A 26,311-nucleotide genomic window follows, 5' to 3' on the forward strand; every position below is an offset into this window, starting at 1 on the left:
ATGTGTGTGTGTGTGTGTGTGTGTGTGTATATATATATATATATATATATATATATATATATATATATATATATATATATATATATATATATATATATATATATATATATATGGATTCACTTTACAAGCTCAATGTTTTAAAACGCTGAATTCATACGGCAGAGACCATATAATCGACGTTTTAAAACATCAAACCTGTAAAGCAAACACCAAAGCAGAAAAAAATTTCTAATACATTTTTGCAGGGAGGCAAGCCCCCCCCTTCAGCCCCTGCTATTTAAATATACCAACTCCCAGATCACACTACAGTGAGGAAAAGGGAAACTTACCCATTCTGCACTTTATAGAGACCTCCGCTTTACAGGTTCCATGTTTTAAAATGTTGATTATATAGTCTTGGCCATGTGAATTTCGACATTTTAAAACATCAAGCTTGTAAAGTGAATCCATATATATATATATATATATATATATATATATATATATATATATATATATATTTGTTGTTGTTTAGAAGATCATAGATCCCTACGTATGACTTGGTGCTGTAGCATTGTTGACAAATTTGGGGGAGATATGGAAAACCTTTTGCTTGGAAGTTCATAGATCCATATTCATTTTATGCCATGACAGAAGGCTGGAAAATAAAAACAACTGTTGCGGTACCGAACTTTGAAAGGGAACATATTCCCATCATGTAATGTTTCCATTGGAATAACATCCACTTTGGACACGGTAAAGGAGTGCAGTAATGGGTGGCTGAGAGGAGACTGCTAGCAAATTTATCAGTTTTGTTATATACACTCAAGAGGTGTAGTTAGCTCATTTAATGTATGGTGCTATTCCCTCATTTGGCACCCCTGAACCTCTGTAATATGAGAAGCAAAACAGACAAAAAAATCTTCCTATCTGGGTGGTGCACCTAAAAACTAGCATGAACTTGCCACTGTTAGTGATGGCTGCACTGTTTTGGACAAAAAAAGGGAGAAAACCCACTTAGCTTCCCTAGGTGGATTTCAAAGTACTACACCCTCATACGTTGAAGCTGCAGAGTTGGGACAACATGCAAGGAGAGGCACCAGGAAATAGTAAAAGTTTTGGCCCATGGCCAGGGTGTTCTGCAGCTTATAACTGCTGATCACTCAGTGTGGTTGGGAAGGTTTGCCCCTAAACCTATGCTGCTATGACCATGCAGTCACTGTTTTGGCATATGGTACTATACTTACTCCAGTGTGTCTCCAAATTGAAATTGCCTGTGCCTAAATAGTTAATTGAGTGAGTAGCAAACGATGTCTGGTAGTTAGTGTAAAGTTTTAAGACTCTTTAGCTGTTAGTGAGCTGCTTTCTGTTGGCAAGATACAGGGTTTGATTCCTTCCATCCACATTTGCCTGCTGTGTGTCTCTGAGCAAGTCACCCCTGGAAAGAGACACTTTGTCCACTGATATTACCTAGATGAAGGATAGATAAAAATTAAAAAAAATCAATAAAAACAAACTGAACTAGTCAAAGTGTTAGAAAGCAGTTGGGAGTAAAATAAAGCAGATGTCCCAAAACTACACTATGGCCATGTGCTTTAAGGGTGACCAGGAAATGTAGTTGTGAGAAAGTGAAAGCCAATAGTAGCTTAACATGGGTGTTGGACTGAAGCTCTCAGGGTCTCCCCAACTCAAGTATGGTGTTAACTTGCTCAGCTGGGCCATGACTGCTTAAGATTGTTTACAGAAGAGTTTATATATGTAGTCAGAACCTTGCTCAAGATTACCACAATTATTTTTTATTCAGTATAAGCCTGTTTCTACCAACCCAGTCTTTACTACATTAAAATGTTTCTTCAACTTATTGATAGATTATTTATTTGAGTTTGAACACAAAAACACAAAATGAATGTGGAATCAGCAGCATTTAAATGAACTCTACACTGCCCATACAAAAATACATACCGTTTAAGAGGGGAAAAAAAGGAATGGTTCAATTATAGAATCCTGGGGCGCAAAAGTCTTGGAGAGATAGTATTCAGACAGAGCATTATGTCAGGAATCTGCTCTTTTCCCCTTTCATTTAACCAGCAAACCAATTTACCATGTTAGAGTAACAACCCTCGAACTTTAGTTTGATTAGTATGATGCGACCCACAAAGGTCAAAAGCTTTACAGAAATCAGGGAAGGCAGCAACTGTATCTTTGCCCACGTGTGGATTTTTTGAAATGATATCAGTTTCATAATGGTTGTATGCATTTCATTAGCAGCTATGAAACCATATTGTATTTCAGAGATATTATGGTCATAATGGTAGTCTGTAAGCTGTTTGTGAATTATTTTTTAAATAGTTTTGCCAAAGGTGTTAAAATGCTAATGGTTTGGTAATACTCAGCATTTCCGATATTACCACTCTTAAAAAACAAGGATGATCTTAGAAAATTTCCAAATATCAAGGAACACCCCTTCTGTTAAACAGCATTGTTAGAGGATAAATTAACTCAACCATCTGAATTAAGAAATGTGGCATGAGGTTATCTGTAGATGGAGAGCCATGAAGATTTAATTTTTTTAATTTGTAAACAGTTGTGGTATCAGTCTGTTATGAAATGTGTTCTGTACATGCCAATAGTAGGAGTATTCTGTGACAAATAATCATGTAAATCCCAAGTTAAGGAGTCGGTAATATTTGTAAACAATGCACATTTGTCAGTAGCTTGTCATACCAGCACCTCTTTGTGTCCTAAAACTGTTGACAATCACAATAGTAATGTTAATATGCTGTCCACTGACCTTGATCATCAAGGTTTATCCATTAGTAAAGAAGTTACTGACTCGTCCCAAATAGAAGGGACCCAATCAACAGTCAGTGACATAAATGCTACACCAACTTGTAATAGGTTTTCAGGTGGTGACACCCCTGATGTAAGTATTTCTGATGTTCATGTTGCAAAAAAGAAGAAGGGGGTTGCTCAGGATAATTCAGTCACTCAATTACCGAGCTTAATCTACCTAATAAGTTAAGTAATACAGGCAATGAAGTTTTAATTTTGGGGTTATGTTTGCCAGAGTTGCACAGACAGAAATGCGGCATGAAAATAGATATTTCAAGACATGATTGTTACAACAGACATATCATTGCAGTGATGTCATATCTACATCGTTAGTTAAAATGAAAAAAAGAGCAAGGAAAAAAAGGTACTTAACTGAGATACTTCCTGATTCATGCAAAAAAATGCCCACATTGACACCCACACTTGCAGTTGTTAAGTGTGTTTGCTGGGTTTTTTTCCCAAAATTTAGGAACACTTTGTTTTGCTCAGTCTTCAGAGAGAATGGCACTGAATCAAGAAGGAAAGTGGTGATGGTTGATGCAACACCCCGAATCCCACGTAAAAAATGTGGGAAAAGGGGATTGCTGATGAAGATGACAAAGCCAAATAGTGGCTGTGTGAAATGAAAGAGCAGTTGTATTTCGGCACTGAGTAGGATTGTGACAGAATGGAAAACTATACCTTAATAGAGCACCTGCCTATTGCAGTAAATTGCAATAACCAAATATGTTACAGTACACAGGTATACATTTACATACCTTACCCACTCTAAATCAGCTACAGCATCTCATCCATTACCTTCCATAATACCTTTTAGTCCTCTTTTTTTAAATCAGAATTATTGCTGTAACTGTCCATCTTTGTACTGCATATCTTACTCATGAGGACCTTGCAACTACTTTGTAATGTTTTCTTGAACTAGCAGACAACCTGTCAAATCTGTTTACATGTCCTTCTGCAAAAGCTGTTGCAATAGGATTGCAAACAAGTGTAATCTAATGAAAATGACGGTACACATAGTTAAACGCTTAAAATTTCACTTTAGTAGTTAATCACAATAGAACTGTTTCCAGTGGCATACCCTGATTTGAGAAATCGCACCAGAGTACGGCAATATATAGTGTGCCTAATATGCATGTTGACTTGACAGACTGTTATTTCTTGCTTATGGTTACATTGCAAATCACTGAGAATAAGTTAGTGTCCACTACAATGGTCAGTATTTAAGAGTCCATTACAGTATATTTAATCTAAGCTCAATGACTGGTGTTATTTTTAAAAACTGAAGAGTGACGGGGTAGTACAAACAATGAACAGGTAAATATATCTAAATAACAAAATGACTGCGATTAACAATGCTTGATAACATTAATATTATATCCACATTGTTTTTTACAAAACAAAAAAAAACTTCCATAACACAATCTTACTGTAAAGTACTACTGCGAGTTCATGGGGGAAGAAGTGTCTCGCATGCCTGGATGCAGTAATGCAAAATAATTAGCATTTAATAGTGCCGAAGGAATAGCTGCAACTGTGACAGTATATCCCTCATATCTACTCCTGGGATGACCAAACACTCTCGCATGCCTGGATGCAGTAATGCAGAAGAATTAGCATTTAATAGTGCCGAAGGAATAGCTGCAACTGTGACAGTATATCCCTCATATCTACTCCTGGGATGACCAAACACTCTCGCATGCCTGGATGCAGTAATGCAGAAGAATTAGCATTTAATAGTGCCGAAGGAATAGCTGCAACTGCGACAGTATATCCCTCATATCTACTCCTGGGATGACCAAACACTCTCTCCTAAAACAACTTCAGTAATGTTGCTGATAACACCACATTGGTACAGTGAGTGGGGGGTATCTTGGCTTTATGTGACCCAAAAGATGAACCAGCAGCATAGGGGAAAAGTCAGTAATCATGTCTGCTGTAACTAACACTTTTTTTTAATTCCTGTGATGGCAAAGTGGTTAAACATATTAGTACCTTACAAACTAGTATTACTGAGAGATGATGTGAGAATGTCCTTATATACTTAAAAATACCCCTGATACTGGCTACATACATTAAATAACAACTACTCCACTCTTATTAACAAATAATAAAATACCTAGCAAATAGAAAAGGCATGTGGATAAACACACATTATTTGCAGCAGTGTTAATGACGACAAAGTCTACCCTGATAACACAAGTAAGGTTACAGTTCCTTGCAACAGCAGTCTGAGTGTCTGGGGCTTGCCTTTGTGCATTCCAATATCAGCACACACACTGGCTTCGCAGACTTCATTGCATGAAAGTAGTTCTTGTCAAAAAATATTAACATGCATAATAAATGGAAATGATAAACACAAGATTAAGGATACTCTTGGAACAGCTCCAATAATAAGGACCCAAACCTGCTGTCCTGCTACTTTACATAGTTCTAACAGTAAGGTACAACGAGAACAAAATATCGGCAAGAGATGCAAACTAGCTGCAGCCAACAAAACCACCAAGCATCTTTTCTGAACACGTCAGAGTAAAACATATGAATTGCACACCTGGATAAAAAAGTGGGGTTTATTAAAATGTGGGAATGTTTGTAGCTAAATGGTGTGTGCTGGACTCACAGCAGCATGGCATGAGTGAATGGTGTTGAATTAGGTGTCTTTAAATTATTTTATGTATGTTTTCATAAACACACTGGCCTAAATAACAACCACCTAGGTGGGGGGGCTGCACCCCCCACACCCCGTAACTATATATACCAACTCCGGGATCGCATTACAGTGGAGAAAAGGGCATATTTTCACATGCTGGGAAAGTGTTTACTTGCCCTGGGAAACATTGGCTGTTCATGGTTGTCAGTGTTCTGTACTGTCATCTTGACATTCTGAACATCAGTGTTCTGTGCTTTGCGAATTAGAAGAGGATCTATTCTTCCATCCATCCATTCTCCTAAACCCCTTTCTCCCATTTTTTACACATGGAATCAGGACATCACTTCACCAGTGACGATCATCTTGAGCCAAGTCTTATACTGCCGGGTGGCTGGCCCTGCCATGGTAGTTCATTCACACCACTCACTAGCACACACATTCACACCTATGGCCAATTTAGAGTGTCCAGTCCACCTGCTACATGTTTTTGGAATGTGGTGAGGAAACTGGAGCACCCAGTGGAAACCCATGCGACTACAGGCAGGACATGCAGACTCCACACAGAAAGCACCCCAGCTGAGAATTGAACCTGAGAGCCTCTTGCTGTGAGGCGACAATGCTAACTGCTGCATCACTGCAATTGCTATATATATATATATATATATATATATATATATGTATATATATATATATATATATATATATATTTATATATATATATATATATATATATATATATATTGACACACACACACGTATTATATCCTCTCCTTTCTGTCAAAATACAAGCTAGTCAAATTGGAAATGCAGTGTGAATTTTAGTTAACTAAACATTTAACAGTCACCAAAGCAGAAACACATTAGAGGTTCATTTCATATCTGCCAGGGAGCTTCTCTTTTTTGTTTCATAACTAAACATTTAGTCGACTTGAAGAGATTAAAATACATGAGATTGCAGAATACTGGCATTAAAGAAGTGTTCTCTTTCCTCAAGTATTATGTGATTTGTACAGTCTTGGAGATGCAGCTATAGATAGATATAAATAATTGATATATATATATATATTTATTTATTTATATAGGGGATGTAAACACTTAAAAAGTACATGATACTTTAGTTTCAAACTCTGAACACTTTGATTATTTTGTTTTTGGGGAATTTGTTATCGACAGAACTGCTCTCAATGAAAGTTCCCTCAATCACTTGCCTTGTAGCCATATATGTGTTATGGATGCTAGAAATGAGTCATGAGCAGCAGAATAAATTATACAGCTGACAGACATTTGATTGTTGACAGTTTTCAGACACTTTTCTTATACATTTCATCATCAAAGGGAAATCTGCAAGGTGGACCTTTTCTTTACCACTGTGGGGCAGTAACTTGAACTGACTACATTTGTTATAAAGGTGTGAGGAGGCAATGAGGGCTTTGCCACCCCCACAAAATGTTATTTTTTTAATTTAATCTAATGCAGTTTTACCCAGTGTTTTTCAGTATGACATATACTAGAATGAGCAATTTAATGGATGTGGACAGTTGGGCGATGGGATGAAAGAACAAGAGCACGGTGTATTTCCAATAACTTTTTATTTGCATTTCTGTTGTAGATATTACTGCAGAGGAGTTCCTCTCACAGCCTCCTGATGGAGACAACAAGTACACCAAACTGAGGAAGCTATTGTCTGAGGTCATTCCAGCGCAGCCAGAGCATGTTCACATATTCAGCATCGGGAATGGGAAGGGTCGTGTGAGGGAAATGAAGGTCTGGTACGCAGCTCATGGATCGCCCTATTACAAGGCAGACAAACTCAATGGGAACGTGGCTGCACACAAAACAAGGGTAAGTGATCCGGCCAACGGACCTGCCTCTGAATCACATTGACTTTTTTGATTCCTGTGTTTTTTGAGGTTATTTGCAAATTTTTATGAAAAGGGAGACACAGAATTGATTATGTTAATTGAAACAAATTTATGGATTTATGTCTTTGAGATGACTAAATGTAATTCAGTTATACAGATTTTCATGGCTGTAAAATATCCTTTTCTGGATGATTCACAGCTGCCACAATCATAAACGGAGATGATGTGCGGATGACATGTTTAGTTCTTCATTTCTTGTCTATATTTTACATTTCTTAATCACCCAGATGTAAGGCACTGCCTTACAAAGTGATGTGCATGTGTGTGTGTTTGTGTGTGTGTGTGTGTGTGTGTGTGTGTGTGTGTGTGTGTGTGTGTGTGTGTGTGTGTGTGTGTGTGTGTGTGTGTGTGTGTGTGTGTGTGTGTGTGTGTGTGTGTGTGTGTGTGTGTGTGTGTGTGTGTGTGTGTGTGAGAGCATATGGCTGAGTGTTTCTGTGACCATGATTGAGAATGGGTGGATTGATTGTCAGTGAACGGGTGAGTGTATGTGACTGTATTGTTGTATAAGTGAATGTCTGGGAGTGTATGGTATTGTGTTTGTGAATGTCTGGGAGTGTGTGTTACTGTGTATGTGACTGTCTGGGAGTGTGCGTGTGTGTGTATGTGCGTGTGTGTGTGCGTATCTGTGTGTGTGTGTGTGTGCACATGTATGTGCGTATATGTGCGTGCTTGCGTGTGTGCTCACATGTGTGTGTGTCTATGTGTATGCTGTCAGCATATTTCACTGATAAGATGTGCTGGAGAAGAAAAATAATTTATTACGCTTTCAATAAGTCTTTTGTTTCTTCTCAGACAATGTGTGTGTGTGTGTGTTTGTATGTTTGTCTGCACGTGTGAATGAATGAGTGCATGAAAGCAGAAAAGTCCGTGTGTTTGTGTGTGTGTGTGTGTGTGTGTGTGTGTGTGTGTGTGTGTGTGTGTGTGTGTGTGTGTGTGTGTGTGTGTGTGTGTTTCTGTCTGCATGTGTGAGCGAATGCATGCATGAAAGCAAAATAGACTGTGTGTGTGAGAGATCGAGAGAGAGAATAATCTTGTGTGAGTGAACCCATGCATGAATGCAAAAGAGACTGGTGTGTGTGTTTCTGTCTGCATGTGTGAGTGAATGTGTGCATGAAAGCAGAAGAGTGTGTGTGTGTGTGTGTGTTTGTTTCTGTGTGTGTGAGTGAATGCATGCATGAAAGTAAAAAAGAGTGTGTGTGTGCGTGTGTGTGTGTGTGTGTGTGTGTGTGTGTGTGTGTGTGTGTGTGTGTGTGTGTGTGTGGGCACGAGCGTGTGTGTGTGTCTATGTTTTGGTCTGCATGTGTGAGTGAATGCATGCATGAATGCAAAAGAGACTGGTGTGTGCGTGTGCATGTGTGTGTGTGTTTCTGTCTGCATGTGTGAGTGAATGTGTGCATGAATGCAGAAGAGTCCATGTGTGTGTGTGTGTGTGTGTGTGTGTGTGTGTGTGTGTGTGTGTGTGTGTGTGTGTGTGTGTGAGTGATCCCTGGCAGCAGCAGCAATGAGGTTTGCATACCTCTTGACCATACTACACAACCATCTGCACAATAAATCTGGATAGTCACAAATAATAGGGATAGATTTTAAATATTGCTTTTATAAACATAGAAAGTCAATAAGGTTGCCATTAGGTTTACGTACCCCTCGACCATACTACTCAAAGTCTTGCACAATAAATCTGGAACATACCTCTCAACCTCTTAGATCAAGAAATCTGGATGAAGCCAAAAATAATGGGGGGCAAAGGCCCAAAAATAGGGACACTTTTAAGTACTGCTCTTACAAACTTAGAAAGTAAACAGAAATACAGGTTTTGCAGATGAGAGGTATGCTGGACAGAGCCAAATAATAGGGACAGATTTTAAATATTGCTCTTATAAACTTAGAAAGTCAATAAGGTTGCCATTAGGTTTACGTACCTCTCGACCATAGTAGATTAATGTTATGCTGTTAAGCAGAATGTACATTTTTTTTCTTTTTGGTAATTATTGCAGATTGTCTTTTTATTGTACTTTGGAGCTTTTTTCCCCGGGTCTTAGCTGAAAATGGACTTCTAGTCCAGTCGGGCCTCCCCGGTAAACAAATGTCAATTAAATAAATAAACAAATATTATGCACGCACGATGGCCAGTCCATCGAAAATTGTATTACTTGAAACCTGTCCTTGAAGCAAAATGGGTTGGAGTCTATTGTCTTAGATCAAGAAATCTGGACAAAACCAAAAATAATGGAGGGACAAAGGCCCCAAAATAGGGACACTTTTAAGTACTGCTCTTACAAACTTAGAAAGGAGACAGAAATACAGGTTTTGCATTAGCATGTATTTTCTGAGGATATGAAGTCTGAAACTCAACTGTCTGTCATTATTTCTGACTTCAAACCTCAATGATCTACCAGTGATTTGCCAGAAAACAACAATTTTATGAGAAACAGACCAAAAATATGAAGCAAAAATCTGGACACTCTGTGAAAATCTGTACAGCTGAGAGGTATGCTGGACAGAGCCAAGTGACAGGGACAGATTTTAAATATTGCTCTTATAAACCTAAAAAGTCAATAAGGTTGCTATTGGGTTTACGCACCTCTCAACCATAGTTGATCAATGATATGCTGTTAAGCAGATTCTACACTTTTTTTTTCCGTTTTGGTAATTATTGCAAATTGTCTTTTTATTGTACTATGGAGCTTTTCTCCCTAGGTTTCAGCTGAAAATGGACTTCTAAGTTCAGTCGGGCCTCCCCGGTAAACAAATGTCAAATAAATAAATATTATGCACTTTTATGCATGTGCAATGGCTGGTCCATTGAAAATTGTCTTATATGAAACCAGTCCTTAGTGCAAAAGAGGTTGGAGACGTCTGGTTTAGACCTTTACAAATGGTGCAGGACAATGATCTCAAATTAAATGTAAAAAATGTAGCATAGTTTATTTTGGTAAACAAAACAGTTTCATTTACCATATAGGAGATGCACCCAGTCCAATCAGACACTGTTGTAGGGGATATGGGTACTCTTGTTGATAATTCCTTATCATTTGAACATCATGTCTCTATAGTGGTTTTGAAAGTCTTTTATCTGATCCATCCAATTTCCAAAGGCATCTCCACTAGATCCAAAGAAATCTTCATTCCCCTGTACTCATATCTTATCAGGCCCATTACTGAATATAATACACCTTTTGAGATGTATTTATCTAAATAAATCACACAACTTGAGGAACCTCCAAGATTCTTAACTAAAAAGATCAGTGGCCTCAAAAAAATCTTACTTACCAGGAGAGACTCTTACAAACCCCTCTGTAGGGCTCTATATCTCACCTTTCATGCCATGAAAGATCCAACCCTGTTTGACCTTCTATTCCTTCACATACCTAATGTTTGTCTTTAACCCCGGTTAGGGGTTGCCATAGCAGAACTCCAGTCTGCTAATGATTGGCAGTAGATTTTTATGGTGCCAAGTTGCCAGCCCAACGCCCAACCTTAAGCAAAAGGCACGCCCATTTGCGCATGTCTTTTGGAGGCCACTCGACCATGGGGAGGACATGCAGATTCCACACAGAAGGCACTCCAGCCAAGAATCGAACAGGGGAACTTCTTGCTGTGAGGCAACAATGCTACCGCTGTACCACAGTGGCTACAGAACTAATGGTACTTCAAATACTCAGTTAAAGGAGCTAAACCTTCATCAGCAGATGAATACGACATGGTGTGACAGGTTGATATCCCAATGTATCCCTCCCCTCTGGAGGAACCTTCCTCTACATGTCAAGCAGAGTGGCACCCTTGCCACATTCAAGGTAAACCTAGATAACTGGATGGGCAACCTCAAATTCTCTCTGTCTGTCTTGCTTTGCCCTCCTTGAGGTTAGAGGGAAATTTTGAATAGAGATTTTGGCTAGAGTTGAAATGGTCAGCAGACCAATTGCATAGTACTTACTAATAAGCCTAATTAATTAAAATTCATCATTTAGAAATGGTTAAAACCAATCCAAAACCTTCAAAAGTCACTACTAAGTTTTAAAAATAATAAAAATAAAAAATCCAACCAGATGTAGTCATCAAAAGAACTCAGCTTTATTCATGTATGGTAAGCATTTTCGTCCAATAACTGGATTTTATCAATCATCTTTTCAGAAACATTTATCTGTGGAAAATATATACTTGTACAAACAACATAGTCAAAAATCAAGACTGAAAAACATCCATAAAAGTGAGTTGAGAGTATGGGATGGTTCATGATAGCTTAACCATCTAGAATATTCAGAACTAATTACAATACAACATTACCATGAAACTTAGATACCACTCCACCCGTCTGTTTACTAAACTGTAATTGCTATATAGACGTATCTTGTAAATATGAAAACACTTGTTAAACAAAATGGGTAATAGATGAAATCAAAACTGTAAGTAAGGTCAACGCTATAGTGTGACATAAAACCCAGAAAGCAATGTGAAAGAGAAGACAGGCAAGGGTCCAATGACTTACAATAACAACAACAACAACAGTGCTGTAGTAATTAGACATCACCCATGATGTGTCATTCCCCACCTAATGTGAAAGAGAAGGCAGGCAAGGGTCCAATGACTTACAATAACAACAACAACAACAGTGCTGTAGTAATTAGACATCACCCATGATGTGTCATTCCCCACCTAATGTGAAAGAGAAGACAGGCAAGGGTCCAATGACTTACAATAACAACAACAACAACAGTGCTGTAGTAATTAGACATCACCCATGATGTGTCATTCCCCACCTAATGTGAAAGAGAAGGCAGGCAAGGGTCCAATGACTTACAATAACAACAACAACAACAGTGCTGTAGTAATTAGACATCACCCATGATGTGTCATTCCCCACCTAATGTGAAAGAGAAGGCAGGCAAGGGTCCAATGACTTACAATAACAACAACAACAACAGTGTTGTAGTAATTAGACATCACCCATGATGTGTCATTCCCCACCTAATGTGAAAGAGAAGGCAGGCAAGGGTCCAATGACTTACAATAACAACAACAACAACAGTGCTGTAGTAATTAGACATCACCCATGATGTGTCATTCCCCACCTAATGTGAAAGAGAAGGCAGGCAAGGGTCCAATGACTTACAATAACAACAACAACAACAGTGCTGTAGTAATTAGACATCACCCATGATGTGTCATTCCCCACCTAATGTGAAAGAGAAGGCAGGCAAGGGTCCAATGACTTACAATAACAACAACAACAACAGTGTTGTAGTAATTAGACATCACCCATGATGTGTCATTCCCCACCTAATGTGAAAGAGAAGGCAGGCAAGGGTCCAATGACTTACAATAACAACAACAACAACAGTGCTGTAGTAATTAGACATCACCCATGATGTGTCATTCCCCACCTAATGTGAAAGAGAAGGCAGGCAAGGGTCCAATGACTTACAATAACAACAACAACAACAGTGCTGTAGTAATTAGACATCACCCATGATGTGTCATTCCCCACCTAATGTGAAAGAGAAGGCAGGCAAGGGTCCAATGACTTACAATAACAACAACAACAACAGTGCTGTAGTAATTAGACATCACCCATGATGTGTCATTCCCCACCTAATGGTGTAGTGCAGGTTCAAGTGTCTGGAATGAGCTGGGGGACAGGATGTACTAAGGCCATTCGTCATCTATGGAGATTGGCAGATAATATGACTCATCAGGTGTCAAGTTCTGTTTAGTAAAATATATTCAGGTAAAGCATGGTAGATAAGCATATACATAAATGAGAACCATGTTTGTCACAGAAATATAAAAGCATAGTAAATGAGTACCAAAGAGACAACACTACGGCAGTGGTAAGACACCACACCTGATGTGATATCCCCAGTAAATGATATGGTACCAGCTACAGTGATGGTATGCATTTGTGGAACAGCCTGTAGTGGCAAGAGCATTGATTGTTTGGCAGTCAGCGCACACTTCTCAATAAGACAGATGCCAGACAGGGCCAGGCATTGTCAACAGGCATGTACAAGGCTGAAATTAAGTGCCATAGATGTGGTAATGTGAATAGGTAGCAGTCTGCACTGGTGGATCAGTGGATGGAACATATGGCACAGATTATTGTTGTACATTGTTGCAATACAAGGTTCTATTTTATCAATGTATCTTATATGTTACAACTGAATGTGGAACAACTGATCATTGTAACAGTAAATTATAGAAAAATGAGTACAACAAGGCTGTAAATCGTCGCCCTATTTATTCAATGTATACACTGAATATATCATGTGAAATGCTGGATTGCATTCATTGAATATATCATGTGAAATGCTGGATTGCATTAATCAGTCTCTGGAATTAAAACTGCTAGGACAAACATTAACAACCTTAGGTCTTCAAATTATAACACTCTAATGGCTGAAATTGAGAAAGAGTTGAAGAGTCTGTTGATAAAGATGAGAAAGCGCAAAAGTTCACTTGTCGCTGAACATCAAAAAAAGCTATTAGTCTGTCATCTAGTCCTGTCAGGTTATTGAAAATAATTAGGAAAGAAGTGGAGGCACTTTTCTGCAGATGGTGATTGCAGACATGAAATTAAAAGGTGCTTGTTTTCTAGAAGGAAAGCTATGGCAAATCTGTATAGGCTCTTAAAGAATAAAGATGTCACATTGGCAGCAACGGTCTATATAGTCAGTGCTATGTTTTTTTTTTCCAGTAATAATATATGGCTGTAGGAGATGCACTATAAAATAAGGTTATACCTGAAAAATTGATGATAAATTGAATATTTTGAACTGTGGTGCTGAAGAATACTTTTGAGAATTCTGTGAACTGCAGATCAAATCAGTCCGAACTTAAGGAAATAAACCCAGTCTGTTCACTGTAAATTCTGATAGTAAAACTAAATCTCACATACTTTAGCCATATAGCACAAAGACAGGGTTCAGTAGAGAAAACTCTGATGCTGGGAAAGATCAAAGGAAGAAGAAGAATACAGTGGTGAAGGTGATTGTCATCATTACTGAAGCAATGAATATCAGTTTGCAAGAACTTAGAAAAACAGTGGTTGACAGACAGGCCTGGTATGCTAAAGTCCTTGAGGTCACAAAGAGCTGGGATTGACTAAACAACTAAACAACAACAATCTTTAGGTATACTGTAGTGTATACTTTTATGTGTATTTGCTGCAATGTGTACTACATACTGATTGTTACAGTTTTCAAGCTTTTCTGCCTGGGCCTCTGCTGAAAACAGTTTTCCAAACCAGTTAAACTTTCCCAGTGAACAAATGTAAATAGATAGATAGCTGTGTTAAATATCATTACCTTTTCATATGATAAATACATAACAGACCTAGTTCAAATAATAAAAAAACACTAGTGGTAATCTTCAGGTAAGTGAAAGGAGAGGATAGTCAGAAGTCCACAAGACAAGCATGGCATAGGCTATGGTCACATGACAAGGTTTGCTAAATGTCTCCCATAAATGACATAAATTACACAGTGAACTTATATTTAAATGTTCTCACTATTAAAATCTCATTGTCTTCCTTTACCAACTTTAATATTCCAGAGAAGTTTAATGAGGCAGAATAAACAACTGGATTTAGTAACCACAATCCCCCTTCAACTTCACTCATACATAACACCCAGCTTTTCACTGAGTTTAATCTTGAGACCCGTAAGAAAGAAAACACCAGTTGAATCATTTCTTTTTCATATTTTTTGGAATCAAATAAACATTTGACATATACACTTCTTCTTTTTTTTCATGTCCTTTAAACATCCAGTCAGACAAACCAACACTTTCCTCATTCATATTTTGTTTTTAGCAACTACAACTATTTCATCTGTATATGTCAAATATTTTCCCTATTAATTCTAAAATCACCAGATAAACATTTTTCCTGAATACTAATCGATGTAACCCTCACACGAGGCATATTTCTTTCAGTTCTTTTATCAAACCCTCCCATTGTGCTATAACCACCATTTTCCACAGATTTTACTCCTACAAAAGACACTTCATTCATTCATTGAAAAATACACACTCCCAATTTTCACCACATCATAGGTAGGTACTAGGCTATCAGCCCAAGGGCCTAAGTAAGCCTAGCCAAAAGGTTCCCTGGCTTACACCACCCAAGAAAGTTAATTTCCTGTATCCCTGTCGAGCCGAGCCACAGAAGTGATCCCCGGGGTGTATTTCCTATTTCCCATCCACTCATCAAGATTTTTCTTGAAGAGTGCTAATGAGGAACTTTGCTTGACATAGATGGGTAGCTTGTTCCAGAGTATAGGAAGTCTCTAGGACAGGAATCTATCCCTCCAGCATGTCCTGTTTATTGTGGTGACAAGGTTTAGGTCCCTAGAGCATGTAGCTCGGACGGATTGGGATTTCTTCAGGTGTAGCATGCCCAACAGCTCTGGGTTTAACATAGCTTTATATGTTAGGCAGAGATCTCCTCGGAGTAGGTGATATCCTACAGAATAAAGATGGAGTTTTTTGAGACGGTCAGTGTAGGGCATCTGTTTGAGGCCAGTGATCCTCTTTGTGAGGTACTTCTGTGACCTTTCCAGCTGCTGCAGATGTCTTGTGAGGTACATTCCAAAAGGGGTGTTGTACTCTATAATGGGTCTAATGAGTGCCGAGTAGATGGGAACAATGACCTCTTTTTTCCTGGATGAGAACCCTTTTGTGATGAGGTGTGCCACATAGAATGATTTCCTGACTACTGTGGTGATGTGATTATCAAAGGAGAGACTACAGTCCACCTGGGTCCCGAGGTCTCTTATCACACATTCGGCATTAAGTAGGCTGCCATTTATGTGGTAGTTCATGGGTACAGAGTTTTTACCAAAGGGGATGACAATGCACTTTTTGGCATTGAGCTTGAGGCCATGCCTCTGACACCAGGCATCTGTCTCACTGAGGCCCTTCTGTAGGATGTCCACATCATTTGGGGACTTGACTATGGCTCCTAGTTTGCAGTCATCTGTGACCTTCGTTAGCCAGAGGCCTTCTGTGTTAGCCTGTACTTCAGAGAAGTAGATACCAAACAGGAGAGGTCCCAGGACTGAACCCTGTGGTAGTCCACTTGTCACTGGTTTGAAGTCAGATTTGGAGTCTGCAACTTTTACAGTGTGGGTTCTATCAATGAGCCAGTTGGCAACCCATCTTGTGACATAGGGATTTATACCTAGTTCAGTGAGTTTAGCTATAATTCCAGAATGGGAGATGATATCGAAAGCCTTGTCGAGGTCAAGATAGGCTGTGTGAGCCACCTTACCCTCATCTACGGCTTTGGTGACATCAAGCATACCCTTACTTTTATCTTTAATCACTGTGATGCCCACTTCCTTTAAACAGCCAGTCAGGCAAACCAACACTTTCCTCATTCATATTCTGTTTTTAGCAACTACAACTATCTCATCTGTATATGTCAAAACTACTGGAATCCCCACCTTCTTTGCGTAACACGTCTACCATCTTACATTTTATAAGCTACTTCTCTCACTATCACATTCATTAGTGCAAACAACGTTCCACTCATGGCACATCCTTGTCTCATGATACACTTCCTGCTTATTTCTTTACTCAGCCACCCGTTCACTAACACTTTCGCTCACTTATTTTGTTACGCTGACATGCACTCTCCTAATTCTATTACCTGTTCCATATTTCTCCATGACATCCCACAATGCACCAGGTCCTACTTCTTGAATAACTCACTAATATCGCCTAGCATAAGTTTTGCATCCTCCCTTTTACTTTTAATATCATTCACAATTTCTCTCATAAGCAGTAACAGTTCTTGACATCCCATCCCATTTGCACCAGATATACTTTTTTCCCATAATACCCTTCTTCCTTCCTTCCATTATTCTGTGTATTATTCTCATAAAAAATTATAATCTGCGTTACTTGGTGTGATGGGTGATAATCTGTGTTATTTGGTGTGATGGGTGATAATCTGTGTTACTTGGTGTGATGGGTGATAATCTGTGTTACTTGGTGTGATGGGTTATAATATGTGTTATTTGGTGTGATGGGTGATAATCTGCGTTATTTGGTGTGATGGGTGATAATCTGTGTTATTTGGTGTGATGGGTTATAATATGTGTTATTTGGTGTGATGGGTGATAATATGTGTTACTTGGTGTGATGGGTGATAATCTGTGTTATTTGGTGTGATGGGTGATAATCTGTGTTACTTGGTGTGATGGGTGATAATCTGTGTTATTTGGTGTGATGGGTGATAATCTGTGTTACTTGGTGTGATGGGTGATAAACTGTGTTATTTGGTGTGATGGGTGATAATCTGTGTTACTTGGTGTGATGGGTGATAATCTGTGTTATTTGGTGTGATGGGTGATAATCTGTGTTACTTGGTGTGATGGGTGATAATCTGTGTTATTTGGTGTGATGGGTGATAATCTGTGTTACTTGGTGTGATGGGTGATAATCTGTGTTACTTGGTGTGATGGGTGATAATCTGCGTTATTTGGTGTGATGGGTGATAATCTGCGTTATTTGGTGTGATGTGTGATAATCTGTGTTATTTGGTGTGATGGGTGATAATCTGTGTTACTTGGTGTGATGGGTGATAATCTGTGTTATTTGGTGTGATGGGTGATAATCTGTGTTACTTGGTGTGAAGGGTGATAATCTGTGTTACTTGGTGTGATGTGTGATAATCTGTGTTATTTGGTGTGATGGGTTATAATATGTGTTATTTGGTGTGATGGGTGATAATCTGCGTTATTTGGTGTGATGGGTGATAATCTGCATTATTTGGTGTGATGGGTGATAATCTGTGTTATTTGGTGTGATGGGTGATAATCTGTGTTACTTGGTGTGAAGGGTGATAATCTGTGTTACTTGGTGTGAAGGGTGATAATCTGTGTTACTTGGTGTGATGGGTGATAATCTGTGTTATTTGGTGTGATGGGTTATAATCTGTGTTATTTGGTGTGATGGGTTATAATATGTGTTATTTGGTGTGATGGGTGATAATCTGTGTTATTTGGTGTGATGGGTGATAATCTGTGTTACTTGGTGTGATGGGTGATAATCTGTGTTATTTGGTGTGATGGGTGATAATCTGTGTTACTTGGTGTGATGGGTGATAATCTGTGTTACTTCATGTGATGGGTGATAATCTGTGTTACTTCGTGTGATGGGTGATAATCTGTGTTATTTGGTGTGATGGGTGATAATCTGTGTTACTTGGTGTGATGGGTGATAATCTGCGTTACTTGGTGTGATGGGTGATAATCTGCGTTACTTGGTGTGATGGGTGATAATCTGCGTTACTTGGTGTGATGGGTGATAATCTGTGTTACTTGGTGTGATGGGTGATAATCTGTGTTACTTGGTGTGATGGGTGATAATCTGTGTTATTTGGTGTGATGGGTGATAATCTGTGTTACTTGGTGTGATGGGTGATAATCTGTGTTATTTGGTGTGATGGGTGATAATCTGTGTTACTTGGTGTGATGGGTGATAATCTGCGTTACTTGGTGTGATGGGTGATAATCTGCGTTATTTGGTGTGATGGGTGATAATATGTGTTATTTGGTGTGATGGGTGATAATATGTGTTATTTGGTGTGATGGGTGATAATCTGTGTTACTTGGTGTGATGGGTGATAATCTGTGTTATTTGGTGTGATGGGTGATAATATGTGTTACTTGGTGTGATGGGTGATAATCTGTGTTATTTGGTGTGATGGGTGATAATCTGCGTTACTTGGTGTGATGGGTGATAATCTGCGTTATTTGGTGTGATGGGTGATAATCTGTGTTATTTGGTGTGATGGGTGATAATCTGTGTTACTTGGTGTGATGGGTGATAATCTGTGTTCCTTGGTGTGATGGGTGATAATATGTGTTATTTGGTGTGATGGGTGATAATCTGTGTTACTTGGTGTGATGGGTGATAATCTGTGTTATTTGGTGTGATGGGTGATAATCTGTGTTACTTGGTGTGATGGGTGATAATCTGTGTTACTTTGTGTGATGGGAGATAATCTGCGTTACTTGATGTGATGGGTGATAATCTGCGTTACTTGGTGTGATGGGTGATAATCTGCGTTACTTGGTGTGATGGGTGATAATTTGCGTTACTTGGTGTGATGGGTGATAATCTGTGTTACTTGGTGTGATGGGTGATAATCTGTGTTATTTGGTGTGATGGGTGATAATCTGTGTTATTTGGTGTGATGGGTTTTAATCTGCGTTACTTGGTGTGATGGGTGATAATCTGCGTTATTTGGTGTGATGGGTGATAATCTGTGTTACTTGGTGTGATGGGTGATAATTTGCGTTACTTGGTGTGATGGGTGATAATCTGTGTTACTTGGTGTGATGGGTGATAATCTGTGTTACTTGGTGTGATGGGTGATATCTGTGTTACTTGGTGTGATGGGTGATAATCTGTGTTACTTGGTGTGATGGGTGATAATCTGTGTTATTTGGTGTGATGGGTGATAATCTGCGTTACTTGGTGTGATGGGTGATAATCTGCGTTACTTGGTGTGATGGGTGATAATCTGCGTTACTTGTTGTGATGGGTGATAATATGCGTTACTTGGTGTGATGGGTGATAATATGCGTTACTTGGTGTGATGGGTGATAATCTGCGTTACTTGGTGTGATGGGTGATAATCTGCGTTACTTGGTGTGATGGGTGATGATCTGCGTTACTTGGTGTGATGGGTGATGATCTGCGTTACTTGGTGTGATGGGTGATGATCTGTGTTATTTGGTGTGATGGGTGATAATCTGTGTCACTTGGTGTGATGGGTGATAATCTGTGTCACTTGGTGTGATGGGTGATAATCTGCGTTACTTGGTGTGATGGGTGATAATCTGTGTTACTTGGTGTGATGGGTGATAATCTGTGTTATTTGGTGTGATGGGTGATAATCTGTGTTATTTGGTGTGATGGGTGATAATCTGTGTTACTTGGTGTGATGGGTGATAATATGTGTTACTTGGTGTGATGGGTGATAATCTATGTTACTTGGTGTGATGGGTGATAATCTGTGTTACTTGGTGTGATGGGTGATAATCTGTGTTACTTGGTGTGATGGGTGATAATCTGTGTTATTTGGTGTGATGGGTGATAATCTGTGTTATTTGGTGTGATGGGTGATAATATGTGTTACTTGGTGTGATGGGTGATAATCTGTGTTATTTGGTGTGATGGGTGATAATCTGTGTTATTTGGTGTGATGGGTGATAATCTGTGTTACTTGGTGTGATGGGTGATAATCGGTGTTACTTGGTGTGATGGGTGATAATCTGTGTTACTTGGTGTGATGGGTGATAATCTGTGTTACTTGGTGTGATGGGTGATAATCTGTGTTATTTGGTGTGATGGGTGATAATCTGTGTTACTTGGTGTGATGGGTGATAATCTGCGTTATTTGGTGTGATGGGTGATAATCTGTGTTACTTGGTGTGATGGGTGATAATATGTGTTATTTGGTGTGATGGGTGATAATATGTGTTACTTGGTGTGATGGGTGATAATCTGTGTTATTTGGTGTGATGGGTGATAATCTGTGTTACTTGGTGTGATGGGTGATAATCTGTGTTACTTGGTGTGAAGGGTGATAATCTGTGTTACTTCGTGTGATGGGTGATAATCTGTGTTATTTGGTGTGATGGGTGATAATCTGTGTTACTTCGTGTGATGGGTTATAATATGTGTTACTTCGTGTGATGGGTGATAATCTGTGTTATTTGGTGTGATGGGTGATAATCTGTGTTACTTGGTGTGATGGGTGATAATCTGTGTTACTTGGTGTGATGGGTGATATCTGTGTTATTTGGTGTGATGGGTGATAATCTGTGTTACTTGGTGTGATGGGTGATAATCTGTGTTACTTGGTGTGATGGGTGATAATCTGTGTTATTTGGTGTGATGGGTGATAATCTGTGTTATTTGGTGTGATGGGTTATAATCTGTGTTATTTGGTGTGATGGGTTATAATCTGTGTTACTTGGTGTGATGGGTGATAATCTGTGTTATTTGGTGTGATGGGTGATAATCTGCGTTACTTGGTGTGATGGGTGATAATCTGCGTTACTTGGTGTGATGGGTGATAATCTGCGTTTTTTGGTGTGATGGATGATAATCTGTGTTACTTGGTGTGATGGGTGATAATCTGTGTTACTTGGTGTGATGGGTGATAATCTGTGTTACTTGGTGTGATGGGTGATATCTGTGTTACTTGGTGTGGTGGGTGATATCTGTGTTACTTGGTGTGATGGGTGATAATCTGTGTTACTTGGTGTGATGGGTGACAATCTGTGTTATTTGGTGTGATGGGTGATAATCTGTGTTACTTAGTGTGATGGGTGATAATCTGTGTTATTTGGTGTGATGGGTGATAATCTGTGTTACTTGGTGTGATGGGTGATAATCTGTGTTATTTGGTGTGATGGGTGATAATCTGTGTTACTTGGTGTGATGGGTGATCTGCGTTACTTGGTGTGATGGGTGATAATCTGCGTTATTTGGTGTGATGGGTGATTATCTGCGTTACTTGGTGTGATGGGTGATAATCTGTGTTATTTGGTGTGATGGGTGATAATCTGTGTTACTTGGTGTGTTGGGTGATAATCTGTGTTACTTGGTGTGATGGGTGATAATCTGTGTTATTTGGTGTGATGGGTGAAAATCTGTGTTACTTGGTGTGATGGGTGATAATCTGTGTTACTTGGTGTGATGGGTGATAATCTGTGTTACTTGGTGTGATGGGTGATAATCTGTGTTATTTGGTGTGATGGGTGATAATCTGTGTTACTTGGTGTGATGGGTGATAATCTGTGTTATTTGGTGTGATGGGTGATAATCTGTGTTACTTGGTGTGATGGGTGATAATATGTGTTATTTGGTGTGATGGGTGATAATCTGTGTTATTTGGTGTGATGGGTGATAATCTGTGTTACTTGGTGTGATGGGTGATAATCTGTGTTATTTGGTGTGATGGGTGATAATCTGTGTTACTTGGTGTGATGGGTGATAATATGTGTTTGGTGTGATGGGTGATAATATGTGTTACTTGTTGTGATGGGTGATAATCTGTGTTATTTGGTGTGATGGGTGATAATCTGTGTTACTTGTTGTGATGGGTGATAATCTGTGTTATTTGGTGTGATGGGTGATAATCTGTGTTACTTGGTGTGATGGGTGATAATCTGTGTTACTTGGTGTGATGGGTGATAATCTGTGTTATTTGGTGTGATGGGTGATAATCTGTGTTACTTGGTGTGATGGGTGATAATCTGTGTTACTTGGTGTGATGGGTGATAATCTGTGTTATTTGGTGTGATGGGTGAACTTGGTGTGATGGGTGATAATCTGTGTTATTTGGTGTGATGGGTGATAATCTGTGTTATTTGGTGTGATGGGTGATAATCTGTGTTACTTGGTGTGATGGGTGATAATATGTGTTGTTTGGTGTGATGGGTGATAATATGTGTTACTTGGTGTGATGGATGATAATCTGTGTTACTTGGTGTGATGGGTGATAATCTGTTTTACTTGGTGTGATGGGTGATAATCGGTGTTACTTGGTGTGATGGGTGATAATCTGTGTTACTTGGTGTGATGGGTGATAATCTGTGTTACTTGGTGTGATGGGTGATAATCTGTGTCATTTGGTGTGATGGGTGATAATCTGTGTTACTTGGTGTGATGGGTGATAATCTGTGTTATTTGGTGTGATGGGTGATAATCTGTGTTACTTGGTGTGATGGGTGATAATCTGTGTTATTTGGTGTGATGGGTGATAATCTGTGTTACTTGGTGTGATGGGTGATAATCTGTGTTATTTGGTGTGATGGGTGATAATCTGTGTTATTTGGTGTGATGGGTGATAATCTGTGTTACTTGGTGTGATGGGTGATAATCTGTGTTACTTGGTGTGATGGGTGATAATCTGTGTTATTTGGTGTGATGGGTGATAATCTCTGTTATTTGGTGTGATGGGTGATAATCTGTGTTATTTGGTGTGATGGGTCTCCAGTCCCTTCCTTCAAACACTCATTAAGTACATTTACAAAATATTTTGTTTGCCGTTCCATTCATGTGTTGTTTATTCCATACCCTCTACCATCTGGGCCTGATACTGAATTAACATTTACTTTCCTAAGTACTTCAAGTTCACTAATAATAATTTCTTTTTCACCTTCTTCCTTAACTCGGTCTGAATTGTGATTTTACTTTCCATTGTCTCTTATTTTTCTTCTTTTTACTCATATACATATATTCCATATGCTGTACAACAATACTCATAATGTACCTCTTGTTTTACATTTTTCATTTGTATCACCATCTGCTACCCCCAAACATTCCGATGATACAAAATAATCAATTTCATATCCAAGTGACTTTTGTTCCTCACAGCTAATTTACCACATTTTATTAACTTTGTGTATTTTTTTTATATCTTTGCCTTTCTTTTTACATTTTCCCCTCAAATCACAATTAAAGTCCTCTGCAATTATAATTTTCATGTTAACCACCACATAGTCTAATGTTTGATGAAACATATTCTCTCTTTCCTTGCTAGTTATATATGCACAGAATGCTATAATTCTATAAACATGTTCTCTACATGTCACATCCATAACAGTTAACCTTCCCATCCTTACCAGTGTTACATTTAATATTTTTACTGTTTTTTTTTTACACAACACAGCCATGTCAAAAAATATTTACATCCTGTAGCAGAATAATATCCACATCACATGTAGCACACAAGGAAGTACCTCCCACACCAGCACTAAAAGCAGCCAAGCTGATACCCCCCAACACACCAGCGGAGGGCTTGTCTTCAGATATTCCAGCCGTGGGACTATGCAGTATAGACTTGTGGATCTGTGTTCAGTGGCCAGGCTCCTGCTTCCTGATTACCCTTCCAAGATCCTTGTTAATGGGAAACTATAGTGTCATTGCAGGAGCCTCATGCAATGGTCCACTGTAGGGCTTTGGGAGCACAATGGGTTGGAGAAGGAGGACTCAACAACATGGCCCTTCATTTGCCCAGTGTTGGCCTTACTGGAGTTTCCATGCAGAAAAGATGACAAAAGTCAAAATATAGTTACAGTGAAACATCAGTGCTTTAGTGTCGAAGTATGATACAGGAAGCAGAACATGGCTAATGTTATTAACGACACAACCTGTCTATGTCTGGCAAAGCTCCTTGTATTAGACAGTCAGTATGCTTCAGATACACAAGGATATTGACACAAGTCTCAAAAGGTTCTGTGGCACATTTCTTCGTGGTGCCTACACACTGTTACCATAGTAACCTGAATGTGCAGCTACAGCTGTGACACTACATCAAAAGAAGGTTAACATGTAGATCACTTGCAAGCCCAGGATGTTGTATGGACTGCAGTGCACATAGTACAGCATACAGTAGGAGTGGCATGCCTGGTGATGTCATAGAAGGATAAAGACTTGATTGCAGATCAGACAATCTGGGTTTGTCTTATGTCCAGCGCACTGAAGGAGCTGAGAAAACTGTGAAAATGTGTGTTATATAGCTTGTATATATCTTGTAGTATATAGCACTCACACCATAACTGAAACATGTGAACAGAAGGTACTTATTATTTACCACGTACAGGAGGACTTTGACATGTTAATACAGTATGTCATCAGGGCAGGACAGTATAGGTGTGGTAAAAGTGTATTACAAAGTCAAGGGGCACAACTTGTTGTAGAAATGGACACAGTGGCAGCATAAAATGTTACTGGTGGAGATTCTCCACCCAAAATGTCCACAAAAATAGTGCAGTTAATTGTCTCCCTGCATCATCAGAATATGTGACAATCCCTAGTCAGCATGCTAGCTGCACATAGGGGTATGTACTGTATAAGACAGAAACTTATTCTGTCTGTAGATGTTTGCCATGGCCTTGGTTTAAATATTTAAAATTTAAATCAAAAAAAGGTATACCACACAAATAAAACCAAAAGACAAATGTTCTCAAATTCATGAAGCGAATATAAAGCCTTGTTTGAAATGAGGAGACATTGTACATATTTCAGCATAACTGACTTAATTAGTGGTGAAAATTGAGAATTAGAAACACTGCAGACATTTATTTATGAATCAAACATTGTTGCAGGTTCTGACTAATATCACATGAATTTTTCATGATCCTTTCTGTATCTCTATGAATGTCAGTGCCACAAAGGAGTAAACCTTTCAGAAGTACATAATCCATCCATCCACAACCCCTTTTTCCCATTTGTGTACTTGGGGGTCAGGGTGTTACTTCAACAGTGACAACCATGTAGAGCCAAGATGTACAGCACTGGGTGGCTAGCCCTACCACGGTAGTTCTTCCTCACCACACACTCACACACACCTTCACACCTTTGGCCAATTTAGAGTATCCAATTCACCTGCTACATGTCTTTGGAATGCGGGAGGAAACTGGAATACCCAGAGGAAACCCATGCAAACACAGGAAGGACATGAGACTCCACACAGAAAGCACCCCAGCCAAGAATCAAACCAGGGAGCCCGTTGCTATGAGGTGAATGGATAAATATCAAAGCCGTATATATATATATATATATATATATATATATATATATATATATATATACATGCCACATTCTGTCACCCTTTTCTAATAATTGTAGTGAGCAGTTAAAGAGACTGAGGCATGATATATGCCAGTTGTGCTTAAATACAATAAAGCAAATGCAAAACATAAAAATATAAACACAGAGCACAATGGGCAGGTCTCTATCATGCTGAGAAAGGCACTCCTGTCAAACATTAAAGGCTGAAGCAAAAGTGAGCTCCTGAACTTTAACTATGTTCTGACTTGGGAGGGACTCCTTTCCTGTCAAGGTATTTAAAAATTGCTAAACGTTGAGAAAAAAATTAAAATAAAAAAGAAAAGGGAGAAAG

General features: G+C 38.9%; 1 protein-coding gene across 1 annotated transcript in view; it reads left to right on the top strand.

The window, feature by feature from the left end:
• Positions 1-26,311, top strand: part of LOC122797630 (neural-cadherin-like) — a 796,015-nt gene that overhangs the window by 508,533 nt on the left and 261,171 nt on the right. Inside the window, exon 21 of the mRNA XM_044066174.1 lies at positions 7,071-7,303. Within this exon, the coding sequence (XP_043922109.1) occupies positions 7,071-7,303 (233 nt within the window). The remainder of the gene's footprint in view (positions 1-7,070; positions 7,304-26,311) is intronic.

Source organism: Protopterus annectens, chromosome 3.part1 (genome assembly GCF_019279795.1).
Source record: "Protopterus annectens isolate FY-2018-M chromosome 3.part1, PAN1.0, whole genome shotgun sequence".
Lineage (NCBI taxonomy): Eukaryota > Metazoa > Chordata > Ceratodontiformes > Protopteridae > Protopterus > Protopterus annectens.